This window comes from Chanos chanos, chromosome 6 (assembly GCF_902362185.1).
Source record: "Chanos chanos chromosome 6, fChaCha1.1, whole genome shotgun sequence".
NCBI classification, from domain to species: Eukaryota; Metazoa; Chordata; class Actinopteri; order Gonorynchiformes; family Chanidae; genus Chanos; species Chanos chanos.
Genome location: NC_044500.1, coordinates 37,058,541 through 37,072,118, shown reverse-complemented (window position 1 = coordinate 37,072,118; position 13,578 = coordinate 37,058,541). Strand labels below are relative to the sequence as shown.

The following is a 13,578-nucleotide window of genomic DNA, read 5'->3' as shown; positions in this document are numbered from 1 at the left end:
GTGTACAGTATAAACCCTCATTTAAATGCAGTTGCTTTACTGTAGTAGCTAGCAAATGTCCACTAGATGGCAGACGTTGTTCATCGCCTGATTTTCGTGCGTTGCGTCATGTTGCTATGACAGTAAGTTTGTTGAACGCTCTGAAGAGTTTTGGCCTGCGTCCATTTGGTGTTCATACGCAGAAAATTCTGAGAGCACATTCTTTGAATAATTGTATTCACCTTCATGTAGTCTTTTGTTTGCCACACGGTGCATCATGAGAAATCTGCGACCATGAATGGACTGCCAGACTATGTTGCTCACTCTCTGAGAGAAGATTTCAAAACGTCGGTGAGTTTGTTTCTTTCCGCCCTCAAAGGAAAAATGGTTAAAACGAGCGAACCATAGCAAATCTGTGTAGTAAACCTGAGCCTACGTTAAAAAATAGTGATGCCGTGTAACATAATTTTAGACCTGAATTAACTGACTTTCAATTTTAAGGATTACAGCGAATGGGAACGACATAGGAGGTCAAAGGTCTCGAAACAAACCAAAAGAGAACCTGTGCCCTGGGCATCTGCACCTCCATATCGAAGAGTGGATCCAAATTCCTCTTGTGAGCCAACCACCGAACAAGAGGACACTGTAACCAAATCCCCAATATTAAAAGTAAAATTGCAGAGCGACAAATCAGGTAAAACATTTTAAAATGCATTTTGAAGATGCTGTATTAGTATGTAATGCTGGGAAGAGTTGTTGTTTGCTTTATACTTATCGATCTTTGTCCAGTTAGGGAATCTCAACCAAACAGAACAAATGAAAAATCTAGAGTATCATCTACACTTTCAAGAAACAAGAAGGTTGGAAAAGTTGAACAGGACCTAAGCACCCTACAGAAAAAAGATAACATCAAGACATTAAAGGTATATCTACATCGTTAAGGGATCCTTTCACTGCTGTCATCGTTTCAGTCCAAGAGTAATAGAATACATGAGGGCATAAACATAATGTCTGTCAGTCAATGCAAGGTTTATTTCTATTTGGACGTTGCCTTTAAATAGGCTATATGTATATTTCCTAGACCTTGTTTTAGTGATATTATAAAAGTTTATAGCTGAATTTTACTATGCCAGCATATTAATATTATTGCAAGTAGAAAATGACATAGTTAAACAACACATAAACCTGTCAGCATTACACATCAGACACTGCTGCTTATACTACTGGAATTAAGTTTTTGGAAGCTTGCCTGCCATCATGCACTGAATGCCTTAAGTAGTAATGTACTGCAATGATGCAATGATGTATTTTAGGTCCTCATCAAGTCAGGGAGACAAAATGTTGAAGACCTGAAGAAACGCTGTGCTTTTCTTCAAGAGATGAATTTACTCTTGGCAAGGGAGATTCAAGAGATAGACAGAACATCTGCATCCGAATCAAGAAAATGCCTCATTCAGCATGAGAAACTGGGGGTGAGAGGTGGACTGATTGTTGTTTGAGCTGCATACGCTTGCTGCTATCCTGCTACAATGCTATATGTAGGCTACATATGTATGTGCGTACTAGAGGTCAACCGATATATCGGTTTTGCCGATGTATCGGCCACTATCGGTCCCTTTTGACATTTGTTGGGTCCATATCGGTATCAGCCTCCTCATATCGATAATGCTAATATTTGTCCAAATGCCACATCCAAAACGTGAACCGCTTCCAAATGCTTGTGGATCAAGCCAGAAAATACCTCGGCCCTCCTCCCTCATCTGTGTTAAGTGAACGAGTCTTCAGTGAGGTGGGAGCACTATATGAGAAGAAATGGTGCCAGCTGTAAGGAGAACATGCAGAGATCCTCTGCTCCTTACATTATAACTTGGTTCTCCTGAACTGGGATTATTGAAGTGTTATGTGATGTCTGAACACTTTACTGAACACTTTATCTACTCTCGGAGTTTATACAGTGTTTTTTGTTGTTGTTGTTGTTCACTTTAGGTTTTTTCCACATTACGATAACAGATTTTTTCTACTTTTAAGTTTGTAAAAGAATAATTATTTACTCAAGAAAGTGGTATTAGATCTGTATATTGCCTGCTGTTTCTCATAGAAGGTATTTGCAAAAAAATTCATTATGATTCCCTTTATGTTGTTTTGTTATTGCAACAGCCAAATATCATAAATGAGTATCGGCCATCCTAAGCCAATAGATATCGATATCAGTATTTACCCTAAAAAATGCATATCGGCTGACCCCTAGTGTGTATTATGCTTAACTTTCCTTAAATGGAGCAGTTCAGCTGATAGCATTTTCTGTATTTTCTTTTTCAAGAGTTCCTTCACTGCTTTCAACAGATGGAATAGTTACGAGATCAGCCAAGCCGAAGCTGAACTAAAGGACAAAGCAGAAACAGCAGAGAGAGAAATTGATGGTTTGTTTAATGAAATAATACAATTTAAGCAGACAATTTTAAGCATACGTTTTAAGACTTATGATGCAGACTCACATAGAGTGAATGACAGTTCTGACAGAACAGTGGCGACAGGTCATGTGTTATAAATTCAGGTCTTCGTAAGCAGCTGAGGTATCTGAAATTGGAGCTGTCAAATGCCCAGGCAGAGCTCCACACTCTTAAGACGTACAAAGACAAGGAGTACCCAGTGAAAGCCCTAAAAATCGCTGACATGAAGAGAGAGGTCGACAAGCTGAAGCAAACCCAGCAGGTAGAAGAGCAGCTCTCAAAAAGAAATACCTAAGAGGAGATTACATCATTTATATCCCAGGCCTGCAGGACACCTAGGCCCAGATAGAATTTCAAAACATTGATACATTTCTCAATTAAAAAAATACAATTTTGTTTTATTTAAAAAATAATAATAATAATAATGTTTAGTATGTGACTTGTAACTTGATTTCTTGTTTTTTAACTGTACTTTCAAGACCCTGCTTTTATATATATCTGTGCGTGTGTGTGTGTGTGTGTGTGTGTGTGTGTGTGTGTGTGTGTGTGTGTGTGTGTGTATATGTATATATATATATATGTGTGTGTGTGTGTGTGTGTACATACAGATATATACATACATATATATATGCTCATCATGTAATCATGTACAAAAAAAAAAAAAAGCTTGTAACCTGACATTCATTCACAGACACTGAAAACTGGTTATTGTTATTTTCATTTCAGTGTGTGTAGTAAAACTTCAGTAAATCATTTCTTTTGCCAGGACGAGTGTGAGGAGGTAAATCTAGTATGTCAGAGAGAGATGGTAAATCTGGAGAAACACTTTGAGGAAAAGCAGAGGGAAGTACTGTCTGCTATTGCAAAGGTAATGGTGCTACATATGGCGGAGGATCTCAGGGATCTGTATACATTGTACTTTTCTGTGCATACTGAATTACTATTGATTACCTGAGTTAAGCTATTTCAGATGCAAAGACAGCTGAGAGAATCATTCTTTGGTTTTGCTTTTCAGCAAAGTCTGTCTGGTATCCCCCCTTTTGTGAAACGGACGGCCTCACATAACCACACAATGAAGAGAGAAATTGAGATGCACAAAAAGGTATCGATTTCAAGTCATAAATCTAAAAAGATAGTTAAAGAGACAGGTATAGATTTAAAATGTATTTGCTGATGTTTCATCTCTGGAATTATTCTTAAAGGAGTTTTACAAAAGAATTTTCACACAGTTCTTCAAAGTACCCAGCAATCAGAATCCTCTCCTGTGAAGCCACCACCCACCTGATAACCCATGTGTATTCGTTTTAGCACATTTGTCACTGTCATGCAAGTTGTCATTGTTATAATGTCCAGAGAGGGATCTCAAGCAAGATATTCCCCTCTCTGCAACGAGATTCCATGCCAGAAAATGTCACCAAGCACAGCTACACACTGCTGTTCAGTTGTACTCAAAAGTAAACTACTGAATTTAGGATTAAAATAAGACTGTGTACCATTGATACTAAATGCTTTAAATTATCCTGGAATAACAGATAGAAATTCAGAGTGTATGTTCATACCTAGTGTATGTGCGTCTTAATATAAAGAGGTCAAAAACATGAAGTAGCATTACATTCTACAGTTGGTAAATGATAGTTAGTGTCTTACCTGTGTTTTATACATCCTTTGAATCTTACATGCTGTTTTTCTCTAAGGAAATAAAAGAGCTGGAGGAGAGGAACAGAGTACTATACAGAGAAGTTCAGGAACTGAAGCTGTTAAGGACAAATATTCAAAAAGAAATCTTTCAAGATGTTTTTCCCAAGGCAGATAAGTATGTATATGAGGGGCAGTTGCTTAATAAGGAGTTTTTGATGCATTCAATTGAAAACTAAATACACAGCAAAGAACTATTTTTTTCATATATTTTAAATTTTTCAAACAGCAGGATATTATCCAGAACATAAAACATGCATTTCATGCATCAGAAACTAATTTTAATTGTGTGCATGCCTTTGCACTACACCAGCCTTGCATTTGTATTTTACTACATGTGGCTATTAAGTTGAAAGTTGTAAGAGTAAAGACCAAGACCAAACAAAAGGAAAAAAATCTGATGAGAGGACATTAAGCCCCTATGGTTTTGAAAGAAGATGTGGATCGGAAAAGGTATTTGGCTATCACACAGCGTGTTGTATTACGGGGTTTTGGAAAAGGCTTCACGAGCCATCTGAAAGATAAATGAAGAACAACCGTATTCTCTTTATTCATGGAATCCCAATTGGTCATTAAAGGTTAATGAAGGTTTCACATTTCCAAACAACTCCTTCCAAAACAGCATGACATTTTCCTCTCAAAAAAAAGCACTGGTCATATCTCAAAACAAATCCACATCACTGAGATGCTGGATGATCCGAGATATACGCATCTTGTTGTCTAAACTTGTCACCCACAAAATGTTACCCATTATACTAACATTATGACATTATTATGTAGACTTGTTGACAGAAGGCATAGAGAAAGGCCTGCAAACATATTCCACATTTCATCGGACACTCAAGTTTATGTATCTAAGGGTGCAATATAGGCTTTGTGTAACATGGAGGAAACAGCTTTGGGATTTCCTGAAACACTTGTAACAAAGACAAGAGTTTAGTTTTTGCAGATGTTTCAAGTCCCTTTAGAGATAATTCCCTTCCTGTGCCTTAGCTCACATCTGCCATGTATAAGGGCTAATGCTCTGCGAGGATTCTTGTTTGCATGCTGATTTATAGTTATCATAACCACAGCTGTTAGATAACCAGCTTACACAGCCATAATTGCATCTCCTCACGCTCTTATGGCCCCAAGGCCCATTTGGGGAGAAACTTTACTTATTCAAACTGGCAGGTTTGTTCTTTTTCAGAGCAGATAGGATGCAAATTCTCTCAGAGAATCAACTGACAACTGATTAATTCCGTTACAGAGCCGCTTGCTGTGGTGAATAGATAGTTCATTTTATTTACCATGTATGCATTGTCACAAGTCTATTAGAAAATGTCTGTCGTTTTATTAGCCTGCACCCTTTATTAATCTGCTTTTGCAGATCATTTAGATTACTTGTTTTAATGACTTTGTTTGTGGTGAGACCAGCCAAGAGGGAGCTCATATTTTGCTCTACACTTCCTTTATACTTATGTCATCGACACTTGTCTATTCATTACTATATTTTGAGTTCAAAGTTCCATGTGTGTTATATGAAAATTCTTGGACATGCTGCCGTGGTTACGGAATGAAACATACACCATTCATGAAGAGAGTTGACCCTTCTGATGGATTATGACAACTTGACATCCAGTGCCGTTTACAGCAGTCATTCAGTTTTCAGCTCTTGTATGTGGTATTAGAGTATTCTGGCTGCACGTTTAGGTCTCACTGTGTGTCATCTTTGTTTCAGGTGTACTCCAGATATGGATATCACACTCAGTATTCCACAACGGGAGTGGCTTCCTATATAGCTGTGCTGCAACATGACTAATGACTGTGTCAAAGTGTTTATAAACTTGGCCTCGATACAGTACGGCACATGTGATATGACTAACGACAACGGTCAGCTAAGTAATAAGTAATAATCAGTTATGTTATAATCTGAAAATGTAATAAATCTCTTTTGGCCCCACATTCATGCAGCTATAATGCCAGTGTAATGAGATAATATCTACACACTCACAAGTCATAAATATCATGATAAAATGCATTCACATATATTGGGATTGAAAAAAGATTTACCAACCAAACAGGAGGGTGTTCATGGGTGGATGCCTTCTTTAGCAACAAGATCAGTAGGCTGTTTTCATAAAAATAAGCCAGGCAAATTATGAGTCTGAGAGTAACTGAAAATCAGATCTACATAATTATATATTCCTTCATTTTTCTTGCACTCACATTCTGTTCATAGTCAGTTTATGTCACATGTCAAAGTGCTAGATCTCAAAAAGTATGTGTTGTATGTAGTGTTTAACTGAACAATCTTTGGATTTATTTGTACAATAAACAAGGCATTTCTAACTCTTCTTTTAAATCTTTTGAAACCCTGTGACTGTAGCTTTGGGACATCACTGTAATTTACTTAAGTGTGGGAAAGTGGCTGCCTTTGTAAACAGTTTGAACCTTCATCACCCCTCTGCACGGGCGAGTAGTTTGATTACTTATGTTGTTTCATTTGGAAAAGATTCAGCTGAGCTTAAGGGAATAGAATTTCCTGGTAGAGACTCCTGGACTTTAGACAGGGATGTCCCAACGCCCAGACCCTCTGCCCAGTCCCCCTCCTCAGCACACTCTCACATACTATATTGTTACCTACTTTTTGACTGTTTTCACTTTTTAAGGGAAATTATGATATTGTAGTGTTCAGCATCAAGACACTGTATTATATGTTTTGGATACATACTGCTTTAATATACTGTGGAGAAAACTTGCAATAACTATGGATGGGTGAGTCCAATGAATCAAAGATGCACACACATTAAATTAAAACCCCACGTTCAAACCTTGTTTTAAGAGCAGGAAGTGACTTAAGTTAAACGTCATTTATTTGGGGTGGGTTTACAAGTTACAGTTAAGTTAGATCTAACCGTAAATCGAGATCGTACATAGTATGTTGCTCGGAGCAATTAAAGTTGATGTGCGGTTTTGGAGGAGCCCTCTTGTGACTGGCGAGTTTGTGAGCGCTTCTACTGGTCTTGTTGTGGGGTAAGTAGTATCTGCAAACATAACAGCCTAATTCGCAACAGCAGACTGTACCCAAGTGGCAAAGATGTCCCGTGCGTAAAACTCTCTACATATTTTGTTTAGGCTGTATAACTACAGTGTACAATACGAAGCTGAGAAGATGAATATGTCCTCAAGTTGTGTAGATTTACATTAAGCATTTAATGAAACAAATTTTTATCGTCCCGCGCTATTCGTGCAGTGCAAATGTAGTTCCCTAGTGGTCAGAGCGCACCACTGTTTTGTGTGTGCGTGCGCTATGACACAGGGTAAGGGAGATGAGTGTGACAAGGAGAGGGAGGGGAAAGAGAGAACAACCTCTGATTCCTCTGCTAAATTTTTAACAGCGTTGTGGAACTTTGCTGGCTGTTGCTATGACTCCTGAGGTATAGCGTTACAGCAAACTCAGCTGGAACGAAACTGATTGATACATTGGTCGTTTGTACTGTTACAGGACAGAATGCTAGTTTAACACAGAACTCGTTAACTCGTGAACTTCGTCGACTCGAACGATCCAAACTTTGCGCGCTCATGGAGAATATTCGGCAGATTTAAACACTTCATGACCTTGGTTGTGAGTAAAGGATTGTCTTTTTCTTGACACGAACATATAAATAACAAGATTGTAGTTTTACATACCTTGTCATTTCTTTTCAACTTGATATTTTCTCATTTTAGGGGCGTAATTCTTATTGTTGCTATTATTTCATGTTATATTCTTTGTGTATGCCGTGGGGAAAAGAACATATACGAATTTTGATTCTTCGTTAAACGATGTACACTTGATTTTTTTTCTGATAATCTTATCAGACCCGTCTCTAATTAAGGTAGGTTGACGTTTCCAAGATGACACTTAACACTCAGAGAGAGGGTAAGGAACCGTTACAGAGAAGGGCAAGCACTCCTATCCCTTCATCTCATCAGGCTGGCCCGGGGAGCAGAGACCCTCCCGCGGACCTGCATCACCCACCGCTCGGCCAGTCTGCGTCCTACCACCCCGGGGATAAGAGCATTCTCTCAAGGGCTAGCTGGTCTTCAGATTCAGAGGAGTCGGACAGCTCGGGGGCAGAGTGTCTTTATCGCGTGGTTTTGTTGGGTGACCATGGAGTAGGAAAGTCGAGTCTTGCTAATATCTTTGCCGGAATACAAGAGAAAGATGCACATAAGCACATAGGAGGTAAGCTATGCAGCGTCAGTATAAACCCTGATGTCAACTTGTCCTTGAGTTGTGTTTGTGTGTTTATAGATCATAAAATTAAATGATTACATCAATTATATATTTTTAGTTTAATTCAAATTTAAATGTTAATTTAAAGAAATTAACAGTTGTTATTTATATTACATTGTTATCAGTTGTTTCAATACAGTGTGTATATGAGGTGTCGTTTCATTTCACTACTGTAGCTGCCTGTGTTTTTTTTTTTTTGCCCCCAGTAACCTTGGTTAAACTGTTAAAATTGACTGATAGATTTAGAGCTGAGACTGTCACATGTAATTATTGATCTGAAACATGAAATGAAAGGCAGCATTGACTAATACCTCAGTCACCGCAGACATTTTACACGTTATGCCAGGCTTACTTCAACTTGCTTTGCAATGAAAGTACCGTTGGTGATGTTTAGCAAAACAAACTTTACATTTTTAATGTCTTTATATCATAAAGAGGACTGAATTCAATTTAAATACACTGAATTTAAAAGAATATGCACCGTGTTTATAGGCCTGTCAAGTGTTGAGTCTCCTTTATGTCTCTGAATCCCCGGGGGGGTTAGGAGGGAACAGTCTGATTCATGACACAGGCCTGTGTGTCAAACTTAGATGTATAATGTTGTGAAGTTGGGGAGTTAAGTAAACTGAAAAGTAGCGGAAGTTGTGAATAACTGTGGATGTCATGCCTCTAGGCTGCTAACTTCTGGGTTATTTTTTTGTAAGGGTATGTGCATCAATTATTGTGCTTATCGGCTCAAACTGGGGACCAAGTCCAGCTGGGTGTCCTACCGTACATTAACTTCTCATTGATTTCTTTATGTGCAGTGAAAAACTTAAACGAATTATCATACATTGTTCTTGGTGACACTAGTTGCTGTCTCTCACTGTGTCTGCCGTTCTTGCGGAGGCACGGGGGCCAATTTAAAAACATGCACTGTGCATGTCTGAAGAGTCTGAATAAACGTGGAACGTATGAACAGGTCAGAAAGTTATTGACTTTGTCCATGTTTTTAGCACCTAATTACTCAGAACACATCGGCAAATGTGATAGTGGTCAGCTATACTTAAATTATTTTGTTTGGAGAGATAGATACATGAGAAACAGATTTCCTACACCTTATAAATGTAAAGACATAGAGGAAAATAGAGAGAAACAATGCTAAAGTAATTTATGTAGCCTCAAGAATGGAAAAGTCAGGGTTACAGGAGTGTTCATGTGTTTCTGTGTGTGTGTTTGCGTCTAATGTCTGTGTGAGTGTGTGTGTGTGTGTGTGTGTGTGCGTGTCGGTACAAATGTGTATGTCGGTACAAATTGCCAGTATTTCTCGTGACTTAGCACTGTGTTCCTCATTTCCTCTGAGACGTGAAAACTGTCATTTCAGACACACCTCTCCTGCTGCTCTGATATTGTCCCTTTTTAACAGAAATGTGCAGCTGATGTCCCTGTCTCCTTCTTGTCATCTTGTTCCACTAATTTCTATTCCATTCTTTATATTTTTCTGTGTCTTACCATATCGGCATAGTTGTGCTCAAAAGATCAATGAATAACACAAGACATTGTGGAGATTTTTTTTTTATATTAACTTTGTCTATGAGGACTTTGTTAGAACCACTGTCTTACTTTCTCTGTTTCCTCTTCTGTTAATACTACATTGCAGCTAAGACGTTGTGATAAGAATAATTGAGCTGAAAACATCATTTATAATGCTGTACGGTGTCCATGGTGGCTGGACTCTGCTTTAATGCCACAACAGAAAATGTATAAACAGAAAATATTTGTATGCCCTCTCTCTTTAAATCCCTTTCTCTGATGAGAGGAATAATATGCTTGTACCCAACAATTGCTGAGACCCATTTTTCAGAGCCCACTGTATCTGATTAGATGACCCTGAATCCACAAAATATTCCTTACTAGAACCTTGCCTTGAATGATATTTCAGCTAGTCCTTGTTCTTAGGCATTTTTGGTGAATATAAATGAAGAAACAGAGAAGAATCTCTTCCAGACAGCTTTTTGATATAATATAAACACTATTCAGATGATTTGTCCTTCAGTGATATTGATTGTTTTCACTCAACTGTGACTTGCTGAAACATTGAAATACAGAAAGGCTTAATTTTAATTCATTCAGTAAACACTTAAGAATCACATTCAAATTTGGATATTTTAGTGGAAGTTGACTTTAATTTCTGGTCCATAACGTATTCACCCTGTACAGTGACAGAATAGATTTAAAGTGGAAAAATGAAATGATGTCTGTTTCATTCTAAAGAAGAGCGTGTTTTTATCTTCTTGTCAAATGGACCATAAGATCTGTCTAAACCAGACATGGCTCAAATCTTTTTCCGCTGATTTTTTCCACATTCAATATTTATAGGTATTGACATGAAGCAAAAAGGAAAAAAGTTAGCGCTCAAAAAAGTAGCAATAAACACATCAACGCTAATGTAAGCGGAATGCCACTGAATATCATATTTGCATTGTACCATGACAGTAGTCCACAGAAATAACAGTAGACCTGTTTGAACTGTTTGAACTTGTATTTTGAGTTAGCAAAGGTCTTTTTTTATGTAAATCAGTGCTGTTTTTATTACTATGCTTTAAAAGAACATTAAGTGCTAGTTTATCATGATGGATAAAATGTTGCTGAATTAAAAACCTAAGGAGTTTTTTTTTTAATTTGCTTGTTTAGAGGATACCTATGAGAGAACACTAACTGTGGATGGAGAAGAGACCACTCTTGTTGTGATGGATACGTGGGAAACAGAAAAACAGGTGCCACAATAAATTACTGATATATTTACAGTACGATTTGTAAAAGCTCATTAACCGTTGAAGTAAGCCATAAGCGATTTCTGCCCATCACTGTTACGTTTAAAGGCGTAGACATCTATGTGAAAACGTAACCATCTGAAGGCATTTCTATTTGCCAGCATGCTCAAAACAGCTATTCAGTCCGGAATCTCGTTTCTGTAGAGAGAAGCAAACAACAATGTTACCTAAAGGCCGCATTGCCTTTCACACTGTGTTGTGGAAAAATATGACCACCTAGTGCCTGTGGCAGAACCCCATTGACAGGAGCTGAAGTAGAGCAGCCAGGCCTCTGCTGGGTCCCATGTCAAACAATGAGGTTGAGAGAGTGCTGGGTCCTACAGAGGGTCACTTTAGGGTACACTGATGGCTCAGGGGCCTAATTACACCAATATTGATCATATCCCTCTCTTTGAGCTGACTCTGCTCCCCATTTGGTGAAGAGTTTCTGTCAGGTTTGGGGAAACACACACACGCACACACACACAAAAGTGCTCACTAAAAGAGAGCGGCGCTGAAGCCTAGTGCTTGTAGAGGATGGTTACATTTCATATCTTAATATTTACATAGAAATAAAGCTTTGAGTCCCACTTGACAAGTCATATCTGATTTCTAAGTGTCACCATATAGTGTTTCAGTCAGTCAAGTAAATTGAGTGGTATTGTAACAAGTGATGCTCATCTCTTTTTGTACAAATTAATTTTATATGTATAACTGAAATAAGTATTAAGTTACCTTGTCATTAATTGGTGGGTAGAGGGTTTTGAATTTCAAAATCGCTTGGTTTAGCAACTCACATTGCCTGCTGTGTACATCTGTTTCTTTGTTTCTCATCTGCAGGAAGAAGATGAGAAGTGGGTACAGGACTACTGTATGCAGGTGGGAAATGCTTACGTCATTGTCTACTCAATCACCGACCGCACCAGCTTTGAAAGTGCATCTGAACTGCGCATCCAGCTGCGCCGCATCCGCCAGGCCGAGAACATCCCCATTATCCTTGTTGGCAACAAGAGCGACCTGGTGCGATCCCGAGAGGTGGCAGTAGAAGGTGAGCGTGAAAGAGTATTATTGGTGTTCGAGAATCATGGGTACATACTGACTGTCAAAACGGTGCTCCTCACGACATGATTATGTCTCTGATGGCTATACTGACAACTGGCATCACCCTCAAGTCTTAATAACATGTTATGTTTAGTCATTTCTTGCATAGCGGCAAATTAGTGGTACAGAGACGTTTTTTCATGTCAGTAATAGATATCTTGCTGGTGTCTCACTGTCAATCACTTGCAATGTTGTAGATCTGGCCTAATTCTTCTCTTCCCTTGTCCTGTCTGACAGAGGGTCGGGCATGCGCCGTGGTATTTGACTGCAAGTTCATAGAGACTTCAGCCTCCCTGCACCATAACGTGCATGAGCTATTTGAGGGAATTGTGAGACAGATCCGGCTACGGCGAGACAGTAAAGAGACCAATGAGCGCCGTCGCTCTGTCTATAAACGCAAAGAGAGCATCACCAAGAAGGCCCGACGTTTTCTGGACAGGCTGGTGGCCAAGAACAACAAGAGGATGGCCCTGAAGGTACGCTCTAAGTCCTGCCATGACCTCGCTGTGCTTTGAACTCACTGGACTGTAGGTGACCCTTATGAACTGCTTAGGATCCTGCCTGTTACACACTTCTCTAAGTCCATGAAACAACAGCAAATTTGCTTCGGCCAGTGTGGATCTACGCTCTGAAATATTGAAAATCATAAGTGAAAAGGGGAGTTGTTTTTATTATTTATACAATGTATTTTATTTGTGGATATTTTGAATTGGAATATTAACACACTCTTTATTCTCCCTGAATAACAGTATGATTTGTCATGTCATTTCTGACGGGTTAAGGAAATTAAATATTGATATTTAAGAAAGCTTCTGCATGCAAGATTTGTTATATCACAATGCAGAGGAGTTAATGGACACCTTATCAGCAATTTCCGTATCTGACTGAATAAACATCTTAGCTGAGAGTATTTGGCAGTAATTATGATACATTTTGTTGCTATAGGCAATCTGCCCTCTTAGTTTCAGACTAAGTGGATTTTTTTTTTTTTTTTTGGTGAAAAGCACTGTCCAAAGAGGCACTGTCAGAGAAACCTCCCTGTGTGTAGGTTTGCACTATGTATGTTTTTTGTTGTTGTTGTTGTTGAAGGTGTTGGTTTTTTTTTTTTTTTTTTGAACCCAATGATCTTCAGAGAGCCAATTCTCCACTATGGTGATCGATCACACAAGAACAATGTGTTAGTATCTGTCATAGAGATCCCTACAGAACACAGAGAACTGTTTCATTCAAATGATTGGACAACTAACTGCTTTTTCCACAAGTGTGGTCTGGTACGCAAAATATTTTGTTATGATGTGAC

At 38.6% G+C, this 13,578-nt stretch overlaps 2 protein-coding genes across 2 annotated transcripts; both read left to right on the top strand.

Moving 5' to 3' along the window:
• Positions 1-273: 273 nt before the first annotated feature.
• Positions 274-5,905, top strand: LOC115815363 (uncharacterized protein C20orf96). The gene is made up of 9 exons (XM_030778321.1): positions 274-330; positions 481-624; positions 1,293-1,451; positions 2,300-2,399; positions 2,534-2,691; positions 3,196-3,297; positions 3,445-3,531; positions 4,124-4,242; positions 5,845-5,905. The coding sequence occupies exons 1-9, from the start codon at positions 274-276 to the stop codon at positions 5,903-5,905; spliced, it is 987 nt and encodes a 328-aa protein (XP_030634181.1).
• Positions 5,906-7,641: 1,736 nt separating this feature from the next.
• rem1 (RAS (RAD and GEM)-like GTP-binding 1) lies at positions 7,642-12,793 on the top strand. Its single transcript, XM_030777822.1, has 5 exons — positions 7,642-7,731; positions 7,985-8,334; positions 11,059-11,141; positions 12,018-12,225; positions 12,516-12,793. Exons 2-5 carry the CDS (start codon positions 8,004-8,006, stop codon positions 12,791-12,793), a joined length of 900 nt encoding a protein of 299 aa, XP_030633682.1. The 5' UTR covers positions 7,642-7,731; positions 7,985-8,003.
• Positions 12,794-13,578: the final 785 nt, after the last annotated feature.

Coding starts and splice junctions, on each gene's coding strand:
- LOC115815363 (XM_030778321.1), top strand. CDS start 274: ATGAATGGACTGCCAGACTATGTTGCTCACTCTCTGAGAGAAGATTTC. Junction 1,452..2,299: donor TTCAGCATGAGAAACTGGGG/GTGAGAGGTGGA, acceptor TTCTTTTTCAAG/AGTTCCTTCACTGCTTTCAA. Junction 4,243..5,844: donor GTTTTTCCCAAGGCAGATAA/GTATGTATATGA, acceptor TCTTTGTTTCAG/GTGTACTCCAGATATGGATA.
- rem1 (XM_030777822.1), top strand. CDS start 8,004: ATGACACTTAACACTCAGAGAGAGGGTAAGGAACCGTTACAGAGAAGG. Junction 8,335..11,058: donor TGCACATAAGCACATAGGAG/GTAAGCTATGCA, acceptor TTGCTTGTTTAG/AGGATACCTATGAGAGAACA. Junction 12,226..12,515: donor CCGAGAGGTGGCAGTAGAAG/GTGAGCGTGAAA, acceptor CCTGTCTGACAG/AGGGTCGGGCATGCGCCGTG.